Below are 20,095 nucleotides of genomic sequence, written 5' to 3'. Positions count from 1 at the left end.
TATTGTTAACCGTAAATAGTAATGCAAGTTACCCAAGGGATTCGACTTTAATGTGATATGATTAACGCGATTGGTCAGCGCAATTACCAAAATTTCCCCAGGGACCTGAAAAGCACAGTGTTCAAAAGTGGCCACATTAGCACATTCCTTTGGCAACTCTTTAGCCATGAGGTACTGGTTATATATATTGGCCTGCTGCTCCTTGGTGGCCAGTACAATGGAATCCAGATCGGACTCGGACTTGGCGGAAGCTCTGGCCCAAGTGGTGGCCAACTCGGTGATGGGTCGCTTCAAAACCTTGTACATTTACGCCCACACGAGTTCGCAGTCAACTGGCGGCCACTTGGAGGAGCTGCTCGACCAGGTGCTGATGATGCTGCCTAACAATTTGCAGGCACGCAGGCTCTTCCTCCACCAGTCCATGGAGTATAAGCCATATGTCCATGCTGTCTTGGCTCTGGTCGACGATCTTCAGTCACTTTCGGCGATCTATGCTCGGATTCGAGCCACCCAGGACCTATCGCACACACTGATATACATGTCCATGCCCACGGATGCATATGGCGAGGAGATGCAGGCAGTCCTTCGACTCCTGTGGCGTCTCAGTGTACTGAATGTGGGCGTAGTGCTGCGTACTCCTGGCGAGCATATTCTGATGGTCAGTTACTTTCCATTCAGTGAGTTGCACGGCTGCCAAGTGATCTCGGCCAATGTGGTGAATCGCTACCAGGTGGGCACAAGGCGTTGGGCTAGCCAAGAATACTTTCCCAGCAAGTTGGGGAACTTCAATGGCTGCCTTTTGACCTGTGCCACTTGGGAGGATATGCCCTATTTGGTTTGGCGACGCGACGGCAGTGGCAGCTTTGTGGGCATCGAGGGCGCACTGCTCCAGTTCATGGCTGCCAATCTGAACTTCAGTGTGGGTCTCTATTGGATGAACAAGGAGGAGGTGCTAGCCACTTTTGACGAGTCCGGCAGAATTTTCGACGAGGTGAGTCGAGTATATAAATCTAGATATTGTAGTACAATCGGTGTGCTTTTCAGATCTTTGGCCATCATGCCGACTTCTCACTGGGTGGATTCCACTTTAAGCCCAGCACTGGCAATGAGATACCCTACTCCCAGTCCACCTACTACTTCATGAGCCACATCATGCTGGTGACCAATCTGCAGAGTGCCTACTCCGCCTACGAAAAGCTGTCCTTTCCCTTTAGTCCGCTGCTGTGGCGAGCCACTGGATTGGTCCTGATCCTGGCCTGCATGTTTGTGATGATGGTGGTGCGTTGGTGTCGTCACCACGAATTGCCAAGGAATCCATACTACGAGTTGTTGGTCCTGACAAGCGGTGGAAATCTGGAGGACCGTTGGCTGCCACAAAGGTTTCCCGGGAGATTGGTACTGCTCACCTGGCTGTTTGCCTCCTTGGTTCTTAGGAGCGGCTACCAGTCGGGGATGTATCAGCTGCTGAGACAGGACACCCAAAGGAATCCACCACAAACTATTTCGGAAGTGCTGGCCCAGCGTTTCACCATTCAGTTGGCGGAGGTCAACGAGGCAAGGATCCTGGCCAGCTTGCCGGAACTGAGGCCCGAGCAACTGGTTTACCTGGAGGGCAGTGAGCTGCAATCCTTTCCAGCGCTGGCCCAGCAAAGTGGCTCATCTGCCCGGGTGGCCATTCTAACGCCCTACGAGTACTTCGGTTACTTCAGAAAAGTGCATCCGGTGAGCAGGCGATTGCACTTGGTGCGGGAACGCATCTACACCCAGCAGCTGGCCTTCTATGTGAGGCGCCACTCGCATTTGGTTGGTGTGCTGAACAAGCAGATCCAACATGCCCATACCCATGGATTCCTGGAGCACTGGACGCGGCAGTATGTCAGTGCCGTGGACGAGAAGGACGAGAGTGTGGCCAGGATAGCCTCCACATCCTATATCACCCTCGATGGCATCGATGGCGATCCCAGTCTATCGGAATCGGAGGAGCAGCAGGTGGCTCCCGTGCGCCAAAACGTACTCTCAATGCGGGAGCTAGCTGCTCTCTTTTGGCTCATCCTCTGGGCGAATCTCGGAGCGGTGGTCGTCTTTGTTCTGGAATTGCTGTTGCCCAAAATGAAACTCAGGAAATTATTAGGCAAAATGAATAGTAACATAAAAAAGTCTATTTCTAAGTTGGTTAGAAAATAGGGAACAACAAAGATACACAAAATCTTAACAAACGAAGAAGCAAAAAATTATGTTGTTATTAACATTAAAGTGACGATAGTAATTTCTTAAAAATGTGCACTTCAGAGAATAATACTGATTACCCTGCTCGGAAGTGCCACGTTCCTTTGCGAGAAGGCATAAATAATGCCGGATTTATTTGCGGGCCAGGCGTTTTAATTAAATTACTTCATAATCCGCAGAGTCGACGGGAGTCAGTGCCCACTCCCACTCCCACTTCCACTCAGGCTGCTCCTTCCACAGTAAAGGACATCCCCTTCAGCTGCGAGGATGGCTTCCAGGATAGTTGGCCAAAGTGTTCGCTGCTCGTATCGTAAAAACGCAAAACGTTTTATCTAAAAGCGATAAATTTTGAAAACCAAAACTTGCGCTGGCGAATCAACCCCCACCGATCTGCCACCCCAACGAATAGTTGTCCTTCGCCCCAAACCGAGCTCCCAAAACCCCCAAACCCCCAAAACCCCCAAAAACCGCCCCCAACCCGCCACACACATAGACATCAATTTTGTGTGTGCTTCTTGCCGGCAATCCTTGCAACATTTGCGGCTGCCGTTGTCGCCATCGACTGGTTACATGTAAGTGCTGCCATTGCCCCCGTGAACCCCTCACCCAACCCCATCCTGGGCAATCTCTTGCTGCTTTGCTTATCGCCTCGCACATTTGAGCTTTTTGAAATTTCTCGCCACAAAAACTGTCTGTAATGGGCACAACGTTGCCCGGCTTCGGCTTCATGCACTCACAAAAAAATCTCCCCTCAATGAAAGTAAATACTTGCGAAACTACGAACTACTGTGAACTTGATGTGTCCGTGTAGAAACTGTAAGGATGACCAAGTGTACTGAAACCGCAGCTTGATCAATATTTATAAAATATTGGTATCACAAACTATAGTTTTGCGTGTTGTTTGCCAGCTTCCCTGCCTCCACGTGCCCCCAACTTTCCGACTCATCCTTGGGAGCCAACTAGTCAACGACATCGTCTTCGTCCTTGTCGTTCGCTGGAAATTCAAGTAAATGTATTGAACTTAAGCTCATTGCCTGCGATGTCGTTTTCGAAGCAGTCGCAGTCGGCGTCCGAGGCGATACATCCCATCCAGCAACCAGCAACCAGCATCTACCAACCCCCTCTACATCTTCCATTTCGCAACCGATTTTCCACACCCAACCCCCCCACCTCTTTAATACGCTGTGCTGTTTAGGGAAAAATCAAGGAAAAAGGAGCGAAACTTTATGCAATTCCTTTTATAAAATGTTTCCTATTTTTGGCTTTCATGCATCATTCACAGGAGTGAGAGGGATATTTAAAAGGTTATGTGGTTTTGAAATATAAAATATTTATGTAAATGCTATATTAGATGGAAATATGAGTTAAGCTTCGGGCTATGCACAATCCGGATTTTTTCAATCAATTACGAGCAACGAAATTTAAATGAAATGCTCTTGTCATAGGCCAACATCACTCATACGCCATGTAAGCCAAAATAAATGATTTCAAATGGGTGCTCTGTCCAATGGCGCGACTTCAGCGAGCTCCACTTGCAGATCCGTTACCCAGCTTTTTGCAGCTCAGTCTGAACTACTCTCGGCAATTGCCACTGCCACTGCCACTGCCACTGCCACATCCTCGTCCTCATCCTCATCCTCATCTCCATCCATTGCCGCAATACTTTGGCTCGTTTGGCAATGAATTTTTATGGCGCGACTTTTACGTCAGCATCAGCCAGGGCGCAGGGGCGTGGCTGCAGGGGAGGGCGGGAAAAATGTGCAAACCTAGCCCCAAAGTCGGAATCTGATGGAGCGGAACCCTTCAAGGCGAGACATGGCTGCTCGCTAAACAAACATATTCATGACGATATTATGCTCGCCCATCCACAGCGCTGTTGCACTTCAAAATTTGCATAGACAATGTGGGCGCGGGGTTGCGTACTAAAAAGGGCAGCGGGCTGGTGGATCTGGTCTAGGAATTGTCCTTCTAATGGCTGCCCGACTGCAGCAACTGCCAATTTCCGGCCGCGAAATTACATCTAATTACCTAATCAACGCAATTATGGTGCAACCTGCGGCCTCACCCACACCCACACACATTTGCACGCAAGCGGACAGGATGAAGGGACAACTCCACACATATACACGCGCAGGATAAAGGGACTCCCGCGGCCTCACACGCATTCCGGGTTGGTTGCTGCAGCGGAAGTTGGCCAGACGCAGCAGCAACCTCGCCATCACCATCGCCATCACCATCATCGCAATCGACATCGACATGGACATCGACATCGGCAACATTCGATGAGGACGCGGCTTAGGAGCAAGTTCGCTGCACAGCCGCCACATCCGGCCACGCCCCTTCCTGCCCACTGGGGCAGCGGTAGCAAGCGCCGCACAATGTGGCAAATGTTGGCCACTCATTACGGATTGTCGAGGTGCCAGCCGGAATCCCCTGGCTGAGTCCCAAATCCGAAATACACCAGATTCGGAGCACTTGAGCAATTAAATTTGAAGAATTTAAAACAAAACAGGACTTTAAAATATGAATACCAAGCTTCATTGCCAAGCGCCATTGAGTTCCGAGCTAAGGCTTGGAACATCCAACATTTAATTGGTAATCCCCAGGAGAGCTCCAGCTGCGATCCGTGCGAGAGTTCATTGATCCCGACCTGGTTGCCCGGCCAGCTGCACATGTGGTCTCCACTCAATTATCCGGCGTACATTCGTTAGCGCATTACGGCTTCTTGCGTTGCGGATACTTTGCCGGACACTGTGCCGTCTCCTGTTGCTGGCCATCGTCCACGGTTAATATCCTGTGTCAACTGTAGTCCATTCAATTTGCATTTTTGCAATTATTTCAATTAAATCGACAAAAGAAAGCGTCTGCTTTCCGCAAGGCAAGGCGAGTCCGCCAAATGAGTCGATGATGGTGGAGATGGAGGGCGGCTGGAATGGGATCGGCCGCCCGGTGAGGAATATAATTTCCTTGCGCCGGATGTGACAATGAATACGCATTAATAAGTGCATACAAACGGACACACACACACTAATTATATAGCAACAGTGATAAGTGATAAGCGTCTGCAGCATTAATGAATAAAAAGGAAATAATAATTCTTGCTTACATGAAATAGTAATTCAAGCTGTAGTTTCTTCAATTCTCTGCACATAGGCATATGTATATGTACATTTTTTGTATTTTTTAGAGCCCACGGTGCGTGGGTTCCAGCTATAATTTATTCATGGGATTTTCTAGTGCCCCACGCCCACGGTGGGATATGTTTACGATTTTTGAACTCCCGCCGAGACGGAGCGAATCAAATCCAATCGGGTCGCATTCTTTTGTTGCCATTGACGTTGCTGCCGCGTGCCTTCCGGTGGGTAAATTGATATGGGCTCAGTCGCCAGCCACCCAACCACCCAACCACAGACGCTGCCCATTCACACACAAGATGCCAAGAACGGAATGCGGCATGAATGGCGGGCTAATTTTGTGGAGCGCAACGGGCGGCGTGCTTTTAACAATATTAATATGCAAAATAAAATAAATGCCGGCAAATGAAGGATAACGCGGAGACAAAGCGCCGACAAGAAATGACATAATAAACGAATGAAGCTGGCAATTTTACTTCGCGCAGCGGGAAATTGAATTTGGTCCACTCTGGCACTCCAGAAATGCGTCATTCGGCATATACTATAGTTGCATGTGTATGCGCGGTCCTGGTGTCGTATACGTAATGTGATTATAGCATGCTGCCAGGGTTGCCAACGCCACCGCAGTTGCCACCACAAAGATGAAATTATATGATTTGAATAATAATCGAATTAGAAAATCACAGAGACGCATATTGTACATGCCTGGCATTTTTCGACCGACTTAAGGCCGCCAAACTCGTTTATATGTAGGTGTTAATATATGCAGATTATTATTGCTTCGGCATATAGAAACTAGCCGCCTTCTTGGGCAATCGATAACTTGTGACATATATCCCCCACAGCCATGGCCTCATCCCCATCGATTTGTGCAATTAAGTGCCATAAATTTGTGAAAACTAGCATCTCCCAGGCCATTTGTTTGGCTCAAGTGGAGGCAGATTCTGGATCCTGAGCACCCAGATCCTGGCAAGTGGCGAGTAAAGTTGAGCACATGCACAGTGGGCTGCCTGACAACCGTTTCTTGAGAGCATTTATCAACAGCCAATAAATGGTACGAAGAAACAAGCTACAGGACTTACGAATCGTACATATACTCGTAATTCGGTATTTGCTCTCGATATTCGCTCTCGATATCTGCTCTCGATATGTGCTCTCGATATGTGCTCTCGATATTTGCTCTCGATATGTGCTCTCGATATTTGCTCTCGGTATTTGCTCTCGATATGTGCTCTCGATATTTGCTCTCGATATTTGCTCTCGATATTCGCTATCGATATTTGCTCTCGATATCTGCTCTCGATATTTTCTCTCGATATCTGCTCTCGATATTTTCTCTCGATATCTGCTCTCAGTATTTGCTCTCGATATTTGCTCTCGATATTTGCTCTCGATATTTGCTCTCGATATTTGCTTGTGAAATAAGTGATGTACGAGTATAGTGATCCTGCTCCACTGTAGCTTGCGAACTATGTCTAATGCTCTCGACATTTGTCGCCTTCAAATGGTTAACAAGTTTCTGCAAACATCGACAGACATCATTACTTACCACCCTTTGCCGTTCTCCGCTTTCTCCGCCTTTCTCCGCTCCCAGCTTCTGCGCTTTCTCCGCTCCGCTTTCTCCGCTCCACTTTCTCCTCCCGCCGCTCGGTTGTAATCATGTGAATCCGCTTAAGCTGCCGAAGTGTATTGTGCGTCATTATTCTCTCTCGTGCCATTAGACTTGAATAGTTTTTCCATACTAAGAAGTTAAAAGGAGCGCATAAAAAGAAAAAAACACAAGAACGTCGAACGCAAATCGCATCGTCGACTTTGCTGCTCATCAGTTGTTGCTGCACTTCTGCGAATATCTAAAAGTACACTGTAAAAAAGCCCCGAGCTGCTTTCAATTTTAAAATGTCTCATGTCTTCTCTTCAATTTGCAAATGCACTTAACTTACATGCTATTATTGACTAGAACATATTTATTTATTTATTTGCATACACTTATTTCTATATATTTATTTGTATATATTTATTTGTATATATTTATTTGTATATATTTTGAGCAATATTTTTTCAGCCTGCAGAAGTGTCACCGTTCTCTATTTTCTGCACTTGTGTGGGAGTTTGCTGCGATGCCCCCTTGATGATGATAACGACACTCGACTGCATTTCCACTTAAGTGTTCGCCTTTTTTCGCACCATCACACACTTTTCCACTCGCACCACTCATTTTCCGGCATCTTGATCAACTGTGTTTTTTGTTTTTTTTGCCCCCGCATTCGACTGTTTTCCGTTTCAATTTGGGTTTTTATTTCATTTTTGCAACAATTGTGGCCAATTTGGCTTAATTGTTTTTATTAAGAGTTCGCCATCCAGCACCGCCCACCGCGCCACGCCCTTTGTCCCACCAATTTTCAGCCACCCAACAATGCGTATAAATAAATCACTTGAATTTTATTGAGCCTCGCCTCTCGTTTTGCCGTGCAAAATTGCATTTTAAATGCATCCACAAATTGAAAATTGCCATAATACCATATGCACATGTGTGTGTGTGTAAGTGTGTGCGTGTATGTAAGTGTGTGTGTGAATGGGCGAACTTTTGCTTTGGTAGAACGTGCCTCATTATAAAGATCAATGACATGTTCGGAACAGATATTAAACGCCATTTGAATGTAAATTGTTGCTCTTTTCATTTTCATATGCGTGAGAAAATAATTCAAAAAGTAGTCTTTAAATATAGTTAAAGTAGAGCCCTGCCACAATCTGAATTAATTTGTTTATTTAAAGAGTAGTGGGCAGCGCAACTTCAGTAAGCAGATTCAAAACAAATATTCAAGTGTATATTATAGTCTTATTTAATGTATTTTATTGGCTGAAAAGTCCACATATTGAGTAATGCTGGATTTGGTTAGTGTGAAAAAACTGTTGCCAATATGATAATATAATTCGACGTATTCATAAATCATCATGCTGAGAGGTACAGGTATCGTATCGGGACGGTATCGGACTGTGTATAGAAGACATATCTGTAAGAGAAGGACATCTTAGGTTAATCCTACTCGGGTTTCTTATTTGTAGATACCAACCTTGTAAGCAAACGAGAAGACTAGTGTTTGTAGCTGGTTTGACATGAGTAATCTTGAATATATAGCATGGTAATAATAATATGGTAATATATAGCACTATACCATTACTTATTGATATTACTTAATCCACTTATTGAGTAATGCCGGATTTGGTTTGTGTGCAAAAACTGTGTTGCCAACATGATAATGTCATTCGACGTATTCATAATTCATTGTGCTGAAGTGGTACAAAATCGGGATGGAATCGCTCAGCTCCCAGTAGACTGTGGATAGCAGATAGATTTATCTGTAGGGGAGGACATCTTAGGTTTCTTATTTGTAGATACCAACCTTGTAAACGTATGAATGCGAACGAGTTCGACTGTGTGTCAAGTTTGTCATGAGCAATCCTGAATAAAGGGCACATTTTGCATTTAATACATGGCAATTCTATTGCAATTAAATGATACTACCTTGTTGTAATGTGAAGAAGTCGTCGTGTGCCTTATTCACGACGACGTTCTATATTTTTGATTCCTTGAAAGCAATCAAATGGAGGGCAGCTGGCGAACTTCCATTCACCAATTTTGCAAGATTATGAAATGTGTAAGCCCCCAATCACAAAAGCTAAAATCCAAATTAGTGTTTTTCTTCACTTAGTCTTTTAGTAGTTCAAGATTTGTTAAAATTTTTATAAAACATTTTTACTGAAAATTTTTATGGAGATGTTGTTCCGTCGAGCCCAAAACAAAACTGAAAATATTTGAAGCCTTCGGTCCTTGGGTGGAAATCCAAGTCGGAGCTGACATCGAAGTTGAAGTCATGGCCAACTATATGGAATTTCATGGCTCACTATATCTTTGCTGAATTGCTGTTATTAGGATCATTAAAGGCATTTGTAATAATGTGATATATGTACAATGACCCCAGATAATTTCCACATTGAACATTTACATATCAAAATATTTAATTGACGATTTAAGAATACACATGTACACGAAGTTCAAAGACGATTTGGTAAATAAGATGACCAGACAGATTAGTAAGACGCCATTAAAAGCCAACCCAGGAACACAGCTGGGAAGGATCACCGACTCTTGTGGCCCGTCTCATTGTCCTGGCACTGCGATTGGGATGTCGATGGCGGTGGCGTTGGAGGGGAGGAATGGGAGGCGCCGGTCTGGACCAACAGCTCCAGCCGCTCAAGTTCCTGGTCGATGCGCTCCTTGGCCCGGAAGACCTTAGACTGAATGTAGAAGGTACCGCCGCTGGACTTATCGTTCGCGCGAAACAAGTGCTGGTAGTGCGTGTCTATCGCCTGGCGGTCACTGAGGTCAGTCAAGTTGAGGATCTGCTGTGCCTCCCCAAGGGTCATTCCCTTGGCCAACGTGCTCCTGCCGCTGCTGGGCTCGTTGGCCTTCAGCGACTCCTGGATGCGGGCCGCATCCTCGAAGGCCTGCAGCTCCTGCCGCATCGTCTTAACCAGCGCCCGCCCAACCGCCTGGGCACCCAAGATGATGATCTGTGCTAGGTAGCGTGCCATTTTCTGCTTTGTCTATAAGGAATTTTGCGGGCGATTGCGTAGAGAGCTCCAAAAGTATGTCCTGAAAATAATACGAATTTACTTGTGATGAAAGTGGCTCGATTGCTTCGTGAAAAAATCGAAAAAAATCATCCGATTGTGATATTTTAAGAGAAAATCATATTTTTCTTTACATTTTGTGAAAATGTTTTGCCACTGAATTAAACCATTCTTAGCTAACAACCCACAGATTTTAAGCCAATTTGGTTTGTCTTTCCACATTTCACACAGAAAATGATTCACTTTATGCAAACAATACGGCGCCTGCAAGCTCTCAAATTCAATTTAACAAAATATTCGAAGAAGTTTCTACTGGTGGACAAATGCCCCCCACACTTGTATCAAGTTTCACTTTTGACTGCATTCGGTTCGATTTAAATGTTTAAGATGATGTTTTCATTTTTAATATACACACATAGCACTACACCCATTGAACTCCTGACGCACTCAAGTGTCTAAAAATGCCAAAGAACGGCTTACACTTGCACAGATGCGGTCAGAATGGTAGCATTTTATGGCATTGCAATTATTTGTAATCATTATCAGAATAAAATAAAGTGCTTCAGAGTGGGAGAATGCATTTCAACAACGAGAATATTGTGTTGCAGAATAATGCGGAGCACGATTTCGGTTGCACAGCAGTTTAAATATTTATATATATATGAATATATTAATGTAAATATTTAAATATTATGTTACTTATTTAAATGCATTTTATATTAATAATATGCTTGTGTACCTTACTGCAAGATCCAATAAAATATATTTATTACCTCTACATATTCACCACCTCCGTTCCTTAAGATTCAAAGACTCCGAGATAGCTGAATGAATGAAATCAAAACGTTTCCTTGCTCTGATTTCCAGCTTCCGTATCCGTTCTGGAGGCTTTTTTGCATCTGTGTGCGTGTGTGCTTGTGCGTGTGTGTGTGTGTGTGTGTGAGTAGCTCGTAAACAAATTATACGCAAATTGACAGACTTCCGGCCTTATGACCAGGCGGACATCAAGTAGCTTAGTCTCCAGTCTCCTGGATGCGACAGTCCCATTTAACCGGGGCACGTACTCTCCCCGGAATATCCTGTGTGTGGTGACTGGGGGATTGGGTGAATATTAACATAATTACAATAATGACTTGTTGCCGTAAGGGTACGGCTACTACTGAGCTCTTCGCAATTTCAGAATTTGGCTAACAAAGATGGAGTTGGTAACCCTGGCTGCCAGAGTCGCCATCACATTCCCCACCGCAAATGCACAACAATGGCTTTCTGGCCATTTGCCGTTAAAATTCACAAACTGTAATTGATCACATTTGCGTTTGTCGTTTGATTTCATTGTCTTGTGCGTGAGACCAAAGTCTCTCAGCCCCGCCCCCGCCCCCGCCCCGCCATTTTCCCGCCCACTTTTCCAATTCGGGAGCCACAGTTGATGGTCAGCGGCTGTTGTTGCCGCTGGTCGGGGCTCATTCATTATGCAAACACCTCGACATGGCTATCTAAACGTGGCCAGGTCTGATGCGCTAGGCAACACTCAGAAAAAATTGTAGACTCAACCAGCGGATGGAGAACAAATTGAAATTGAAAATTTTAAAAATATGTAAAAATGTTTGATTACAAAAATATAAATTATATTTTACTAATGCAAAATGATAAACGCTTGTTGTAACAACTAACAGACACTCAAAGGAACATTAGATGTTCTGAATAAATTAAATTGATAATTGCATCTTTCGGATAGTTTTTCTCCCACTGCAGAAGAGCAGCCCGCAACTGCCTTTTGCGATTAGTTGCCATTTAAACTGCTGTTACCGCCCCTGAATCCTCGTCCGATGCCCAGTTCCATTTTGAATCCGAATCGTTGGGGTTTTTTCCGGGTGTTTTTTTTTTCGGCGAATGGGCCTCGGTAGTGGACTCCATCCGTTCGTCAGTTGTGTCCGATGGCTAGCCGCCATAGCATTTTGATTTCCGCACTGCATCCGGCAGTTTTAATCCCCAGACAGCAGTGTTGCTGTACTCGGAACTACTCTATTCCGGCATCGCCATCGATACTCTACCTAAAATGGACAAAAAAGTTTAGGTGTAAATGCAGCAAGGCATCTAGATGAGCTGCAACTGCGGTGTATTACCTATCAGTGCTATTATTGTCAGTGAAATTGCTTTAGCATAACTCAACGATATTGTCGGGATTCAAGGGTCGCGTTCACCAGCTATTTATTAGCTGATATAACCCTTTCGCATAGAGAACTGTAGCTACCAGAGCAAGGGAGTCAGGGAAAATGCGAACAGTTCACTATTTACCACACACGCAACGTGGGATCCTCTGCAGCGTGGTGGGTGTGGGTGTGGGCATGGGTGGTGCTCTATTGGCGGTGGTGGCCATCGGTGATGCATGGCCATTGCCATGGCGCTGCAAAATGCTGCTGCCTGGCCGTCCAGTTGGTCCGGCCATTCAGTGTCACATTCATTGCCATTCATTCGCTGCTGCAGTTCGTGGTTGACCCATCACCCATCCCCCACCACCCAGTCACTCATCTACCCTCTGGCCCCACCACCGCCCCCTGCGGGATGATGCTTGCTGTTGTTGCTTGTGGCTAACATGCAAGCTTAGGATTTGGAAAACAATTTCACTGTTAGTGGAATGTCAACGTCAGGTCTCGCTCTGCCAGCGGCTATCCCGCCCCGCCCACTGCGTAACATACCCACCTCCCACTGGCGCCCACTGGCGCCCACCTCCCCCTTTAATGGTCAGAAATTTTAGGCGCGATGCGTCGCACACATCACTAATTAGTGATGTGCAATAATCGTGCCAGTGTGTGCGTGTGTGTGTGTAGGGCTAGTAGGGTGGCTTAGTGGTGCAGTGGCTCAGTAGCTCAGTGGCTCAGTGGATGGGCGGCACACAGAGCGAATATCTTATTTGCGTGGCTTAGTGGGTGTTTCATTTAATTGGGAATTAATTTCAAGTGCTTGGGCTACATTATTTTGGGCCAGTATCCAAAGAGATCTGTCTTGCTGCTGCCTAAGAACATACAAGCTTGCGAATTTTGTTTGAGTGCACTTTAGCCGTGGGTGAGATTTCGACATTGGTTCGGTTCAAAAATTGCGACATTGTTAATCAACTGTGCGTGTCGCATAAGTTGCATTTGCTTTCGGTCGCTTGGTCGGAATGGATTGCATGCGATTGCCGTTCGGTGGGTTAAGGCGGGGAAAAAGGGGTTAAATTGGGCACTGGGTTGTGTGATTGGTTTCCATGCTCCAGAGGGCGAAGCCAACTGACTCCACAGAACCGGGCATCCGAAATAATGAATTGGGAATTAATTATTCTCGGCCGATTTGAAGGTCGCTTTGATGAGCGTGGGAAGATATCTCAGTAGTGGAACTCGGTTTATTACTTTCTAATGCATTTTTTGTTATAATATTCACAGACCTTCATCGTCGGAATTGCTGCAGAGCTTTTTTAAACCGACTGAGGATGGTTTTCATCCCGGTCATATTTATGGTTAGCCATATTTTCATTGCTCGTTACTGAGTTTTAAGCATTCTGCGGCTTTTTATTCGAAATCGGTACTAGGTTTCCACGGCTTTCAGTGAATAAATGCAGTCTGACGGGCAGTGAAAAGGGCATGGCGGTGATGCAGCTGCAGAGCTGCGGAATCAGCCAATATGGTTGCCTTTAATTGGCCAGAAAAACAGCAAAAGAGCTGCGGGTCAGCCTAATTGAAATTTCATGTTGCGAAAGTAAGTGAGGGCCGCTGGCCGGGGGGGAAATCAATGAGGGGCGATTGCGAGCTGCCGTTTTCCGCGATTTGTTATCGAGTGGAGAAGAAAAGCACAGCTTGGAAAGATTAACCCAAATAAAGAACAATTTAACTCAATAGTGCTCAAATATTATTTAAAGCCCAGCCGGCCTGGAATCCAATGTCAACAGCCAGATTCTTGAAGGCAAACGTTGCCCATCCAAAGCAGTGTATTCGAACTGAAACGGCATTCGGTTAGATCATCCGTTCCATTCAACTAAATTCGAGTTTTTTTCATTTGCAAAGGATATAGATACATCGCGAGAGGGATTCGGCAATGGCCCACATGGAGCACAATCGTCGCAATGCCCGCGCAGAGGGCATGGGTCTTGGTGGTGGCGATGCGGACAACAGTGCACTGATGCGCCGCACCACCGCACCACCGTTAGCGGTGCAGCACGCAAGAACTGAGCCGATGGTGGTGGAGCCACCGGTGGAAGCTTCCCTTCGCTCGACGAGGCCATCCAGCCAGCAGCAGCCCGTTGATCGCGATCGGTTGGCCAACCCAGAGCAAAGCTGTCGCGGATCGGTTGCCGAATCAGCACATCCATGCAGCCAACTTCCAGTTCATGACCGACCCAATCAGCTGGTGCGCTTTTGTCTGCGCCTGGGCTACAATGCGCTGCTGTATCCGTACGAGATGGCCAAGGTGCTCATCCAACTGGGCCATGAGCCGCTCCAGGCGAGCCCCTTCCAGTTGCGGCTGATTCAACAGCGGCCCCGCCTCTTCCTGCCCAGTGTCCATCGGTATGTGCAGCACATCCAGCAAATAGATGGCTACTCGGGTATGTATCGCGGGTTGCCGGCTCGCCTGGCCGCCAGCATAGTGGACTATTTGCTTGGCGATCTTCTGCTGGCTGCCCTGCACTTTGCTCCCTACAAGAGAGGCCCCGGCGAGGGACTGAGCCTCAAGGAGTTCTGGTGGAACCTGACCAGGGACAGCCTGCGCCTGGCCATCGCAGTGGTCATAACGCAACCCTTCTACGTGGTCATGGTGCGCCAGATAGCCCAGTTTGTTGGTCGCGAACGCGTCTATGTGGGACTCTTTGGCAGCCTGATGACTCTTGCCAAGCAGCAGGGATGTGCCGGACTGTTAGCAGGCGTGGTGCCCCGCCTACTGGGCGAGTGGAGCGTCCTTGTCGTGACCAGCGCTCTGAGTCACCTGTGCCGTCGCCTCCTGCCCATTAGCCACACCCAGCAGCAGTACAATGCCGTGGTCATCCAGATGATGGCCAGCCTAGTGGCCTATCCACTGGAGGTTACCTCCGCCTGCATGGCTGGAGCCGGAGCACCATTGGCCGCCTGTGAGCCGCCAAGCATGCCGCTCTACCACCACTGGGTCGACTGCCTCTCGGATCTCTACGCCCGCGGTGGGCAAAACCGCGGGGCCATCCTCTTTTGGCGCACGGTGCCCAGGATCCAGTTGCTGCGCCACAAGGATGGTCACTCTGCCAGATCGGGATAAATGTGGAGAAGCCGCTGGGAGTCAGTGGAGAATGAAGAGTTCAGAAGTCGAGAGTTGAAGGCGAAGAATCGAATGTTAGAGAGTCGAGAATATGCTAGTTAAATAGAATGAGTTATGAAGGGATATATACTCGTATATGGAAGGAGCTACAGAATAGAATAGTAAAAGGCAAAACAAATATGAATTGTACATTTTGGATCGTGAAGAAAATTGCAAGTTAATAAAATTTACAGAGCAGAATGTGGAGTGAGCGGAGCACAGCTATTCAAAAAAATAATGATCAGCGTTCAATGTGCTCTATGTAATACTAATAATTACTATTAAATATAGTTATATTATAACAAAAGCGAACAATGCCCCAACCGTTCCACCTTTGCAACTTAGCGTGTCATTAAGCAAACAGTCAACAAAGCCACCCAGCACTCAACCGACGTATTTGGGCCACGAAGAGAGCTCAGATGGATGATGAGGCCGCTTGGCAGAAGAAAGGACCCCCAGTTGAGTTGTAGATTTGCACATCCTCCTGTTGTTTTCGCATTCATAAGCTTGTAAAGCTGCAGGCCGCTCTTTATCTGTATCTTTTCACTGGGGTTGCTGCTGCTGCTGCTGTTTCACCAAATGTCAGCAGAGATTAAGCGTCTGAAATCCGGGCAGAATGGAACTAACCAAGGCCAGGACACATGTACGACATTCTATGTACTCCTTAACCCCCGACCCATACATGCATGCATGTATGCACATACAGTGAGTGTACACCCACACCCACACAATGAGGCGTAACTGGCAGATGCACGTAATGAAAATATCAAAAATCTACAACGAAATGTGCCAACAGGATTTCAGTGGCCAGTGGCGTGCGGCAAGGGGGGCAGAAGGGGGGCGATGGCTCAGACACAATTCAGTTTTGGTTCATTTGAATGCGACACATTTGCGGGCCACACTTCGGTGGGCAGAGGGTAGCATTCGGCACTCGGGTCCTTCGAAAGCGAGCCAAGCCACATTTCAGATATTGTAATCAGTTGTTAAACATTTTTTTGCATTCCCTTCAAGTACTGAATATTTGAGTAGCCCAAATTCTCACTTAGGCAGTAAGCCAATAACACAGCACAGGGTATTTCCAAGTCCGATGACAATCGGCAATCGATTACCTAAATGCCAGTTATGCTCGGTTGTTGCTGTTGCAAGTTGGTCAGGTTCATTTGGGCCAGGGAAATCAAGAGTCAAAAGATGGACCTCCTACATCTTCCATAAACGTTGCAAAATTACTAGTTATTACATGGCGTGTGTGTGCGTGTGTGTGTGTGTGTGTGTGGTTTCGCCGTGTCCTTGTGTGAGTGTGTATCTGTGTGACGATGACAGTGCAGTGGGTATAAGTCGTATCGTCTTAATAACCAAAAAAAGGCATCAGCCGTCAGGCTTTGCAGGACTACAAGGACTACGTGTCCTGCAACATTCACGCATGCCTGCATATATATATATATATACATATTTGGATGTATAGTGAGGTGGATGTAGTGGTGCGGTATATCTCGTGTGTGTGTGTGGGCAACTGTTGAGCAGAACACGATTCTGTTGTTACTGTCGCCTGGCAAAATGCAATTAGACTAACGATGCAACACAATTTTGTCTTCAGCTTCATAAAGATGCGATGCTCGGGATAAAGGAGGCGGCCATATTGGGCGGCCAGTTGACATGGTCAGATGGTCAGTGGAAAATCGAGGGGTTGACATGGACTTCCATATAGGGCGGTCTAAAATTCTCATTAGATTGCTGAAAAATGTAAAGCCAAACAGCCACAACCAAATACTAGTTGGCATTTATGTGCAGTATACAGATTTGGGCTTGTTATTAATCCCATATTAAATTTTATGTATTTCATTACATACTAATGAAATGCCCTTATTTTCGCACAAACCTCGCACACTAAGCTGAACAGCAATTTCGTGTTTCAATTTTTGCCCAGCTGTGTGTATGTGTAGCGGATATGCTGAACAAAGTCAGGCATTTGCATGGATAACTTGTGGCTTTGTCTTGGCCTCAACTTGGAAAGCTGCTTGTTTCTGGGCAGAGAACTAATTGCCCTGCGTTCGGGGTTAATTAACATTAATATCGAGTCAATTATTAAGTCAATTATGAATTATTATTGGAATCAGATCAAATTAAAGCCCATCTGTATCCGTTTCCAAAACGATATGAATACATATGCATATGTGTGTATCTGTGTGTGTATCTGTGTGTATAGGGCTGTGTGTTAAGGGCGGGAATAGGAAAATATAATTAACACAAGCCACTAAATGCATGTGTGTGGTTCTCTTGGTTGTATTTTTTGTTGTGCTCTGCCAGTATAGGTTATGCATTATTATGAATAGTCCCATATGTTCCACTTAATGAAATCTCTTTGAAATGCCCGTAATGTTATGGTTTTACGTATAACGTCTACGTAATTTACGTTTACGTATATTTCCTTGCGAGTGTAGTGGAGTATTTTGTTAGAAACGAGTGATTTAAAACGATTCCAGGGCTGGGAACACGGTCTGTTCCCAGTGCGTGAGGAAGTGCCAGGAGGAAGTGCACGTTTCCCGGCGGTTCGCAAATATATTACGCATACGCCGCATCGGCTTCCGACTTCCGACAACAACGTCGGCGGTTTCAATTTTATAACGTTAAACCAATTAACAGGTTTTACACACAGACACACGCATTTATGAGGTGTTAATCGACGTCATTCTGATGTAAAACGCGATGAGAAGCAATATATATTTTATGGGTTGCGTAATTAAGGGGCAACAACAATAACACTCTCACACACACACACACGCACACACACACACCATAGAGCGACAGGTTAATGAGGCTCCATTGATTATGCATATGAGTTCTGCGGGTGCGGAATGCGTGCGCTTGTGTGGGTGCGTGGGCGGTATGAGTGGGAGGGGGCGGGGCAGGCGAGTGGCGGTGGCGGTGGCGGCTTCCCACATCAAATTAAAATGTTACATATGCTAATGAAATCAACCAAAATGATGAGCAATTATGAATAGCTTAATGGGATTGCCGATGACTGGCATTGGTTTCGCTTGCACGACTTTCCTTTGTTTATCCAACTCATCCTTTGAGGCGCTTTCTCCTTTGAGCTTGGCTATAAAGCGTATTTATTAAATCAGCTTGCGCAGATATTTTTTGTATTAAGATTTACTCTCCATTGAGCCATTTGTAATAGCGTGTTTGCTGCAAATCTAACATGTGCAATTTTGCGTTTGTTTATTGTACGCCCCCATTGACACACTTTCACCACTGATTTCTGTGCTAAAGCAAATTTTTGGAAATGGTGCTTTTTGCCAGGTGAGCAGCCAGGTGTAAATTACAAAACTTGTGAGATTTTCCCTGGCATTTCCTCCGCGGGCGGGGGACGATGATGACGATGATGGCACTCCCGACACGACTGTCGTCATAGCTGGCTGCCCCGGATCTCGACTCGAACGTAATGCCAACAATTACGCAGCTGAATATTTTATGAGCCAAGCAGATTAATATGAATATTTTATTATCATTTTAGATTCCTTATTTCCCATTCTCGGCTCGCAAGGAGCACGGATGCGGGGGCCAAAACCAAAAAGGAAGCGCCAAGGCAAAGTCAACTCGGAAATATGCTTTGTTTGGGTTTTCCCTGTCAGGACATGCCGCTCCAGATGGAGCTACTTTTATAAACATGCAGCCTGTTGCAATATGTGCACCAAACTCAAATATGTTCAACATACATTTACAAGGTTTTCTTTAATTAATTGGCGGCTTCTCGCCCTTTATTATTTGGCTTACATAATCAGAATCTTCTGGTTTTTTCTTGCGCCAACAAGCATACTGCAAGAATTAATATTTTGATAGTTGTCTTCATTTTAGCTTTTTAAAATAGCATTGCGCGCTGCAGAGCATTTACTGCTCGACTTTTTCCTGACGGAATTTAATTTTTAGCTGCCTTGGCTGACTCTTGATGCTGCCACAGTTTTTTGCACCTTGGCAGACGAAAATGTTTGTGCCGGCCCCTTGCCAATGGCAAACAAAAAAGCAGGGCAAGGAAAACGAATAAATGAAAAACGCAGGACTCGCTGGGAAAGGCGGCTGGGAAAATGTGGTGAGAACGGAATTTATGACCACGAGCCTTCAAAGGGCCAAGTTGCCTAAATGTTTTTTTCTTCGCAGTGCCAGCTTCAGACAGGCAAATAAAAACGGGCCAAAACAAATTGTGGCCCAGAGAGCCGGCCTCGTCCTTCGTCCTTCGTCCTTCGCCCCATTCCCCATCCTTAATTCGCAGTCAAAACCAGAAAGCCACTTGGAAATGTGTAGGGTGCAAAAAATTAAAAAAAAAAAATGCTGAAGAAAGTCGAAACATTTTCTTTCATTTGTTGCGTTTTAAATTTTCATGCGCAGCGAGTGCCGGCAATTACCAAGGCCTAAACTATATAGTATATATACGTATGTATATAGTTTTCAGTTTTCAGTTTTGGGGAATCGAGCTGGGAGGCAGGCAAATAATAACGTCGTCATGTATAAATTGCCTGCCACGCCCACAGACGACTTGGTGGATTGGCGGAGGCATCTCTGATTTATGCAGCCCATAAAATTGCCTGGCGTGTAAAAAGCGGAGGAAGTCGATGCTGAAGAAGTGCAGCAGCAGCAGCAGCAGCAGCAGCAATAGAAGGGAAGGGCGAGGGGAACAGTGTGATGCGGGATTGCAGTCCGAATCCAAGTCTGAGATGGCTTAGCTCCGGGCTGAAAGGAGCTCAACGTGTTGCGGGTGCAGGCGCAGGATGTCTGTCAGCTCGGCCAAAGGGCGCACCTAATCCCAGTGCCGC

The 20,095-nt window shown here is 46.0% G+C and overlaps 3 protein-coding genes and 1 long non-coding RNA gene across 4 annotated transcripts; 2 read left to right on the top strand and 2 right to left on the bottom strand.

Annotated features, from left to right (window-relative positions):
* Positions 1-166: 166 nt before the first annotated feature.
* LOC6551656 lies at positions 167-2,184 on the top strand. The gene is made up of 2 exons (XM_001978534.3): positions 167-991; positions 1,045-2,184. Exons 1-2 carry the CDS (start codon positions 167-169, stop codon positions 2,182-2,184), a joined length of 1,965 nt encoding a protein of 654 aa, XP_001978570.2.
* A 5,995-nt stretch (positions 2,185-8,179) lies between these two features.
* Positions 8,180-9,183, bottom strand: LOC113564514. The gene is made up of 4 exons (XR_003408061.1): positions 8,884-9,183; positions 8,762-8,820; positions 8,432-8,694; positions 8,180-8,371 (listed from the first exon to the last, which is right to left on the bottom strand). It is a non-coding gene; the product is annotated as an uncharacterized LOC113564514 (long non-coding RNA).
* Positions 9,184-9,352: 169 nt separating this feature from the next.
* LOC6551655 (mitochondrial import inner membrane translocase subunit Tim16) lies at positions 9,353-10,047 on the bottom strand. Its single transcript, XM_001978533.3, has one exon. The coding sequence runs from the start codon at positions 9,951-9,953 to the stop codon at positions 9,498-9,500; it is 456 nt and encodes a 151-aa protein (XP_001978569.1). The 5' UTR covers positions 9,954-10,047; the 3' UTR covers positions 9,353-9,497.
* A 3,850-nt stretch (positions 10,048-13,897) lies between these two features.
* On the top strand, positions 13,898-15,475 carry LOC6551654 (mitochondrial carrier homolog 2). The gene has a single exon (XM_001978532.2). The coding sequence runs from the start codon at positions 14,061-14,063 to the stop codon at positions 15,246-15,248; it is 1,188 nt and encodes a 395-aa protein (XP_001978568.1). The 5' UTR covers positions 13,898-14,060; the 3' UTR covers positions 15,249-15,475.
* The last annotated feature ends 4,620 nt before the right edge of the window (positions 15,476-20,095 follow it).

Source organism: Drosophila erecta, unplaced genomic scaffold (assembly GCF_003286155.1).
Source record: "Drosophila erecta strain 14021-0224.00,06,07 unplaced genomic scaffold, DereRS2 tig00000126-arrow-pilon, whole genome shotgun sequence".
NCBI classification, from domain to species: domain Eukaryota; kingdom Metazoa; phylum Arthropoda; class Insecta; order Diptera; family Drosophilidae; genus Drosophila; species Drosophila erecta.
The sequence above is the reverse complement of the archived record's forward strand: the minus strand, read 5'-3'. Positions and strand labels throughout refer to the sequence as shown.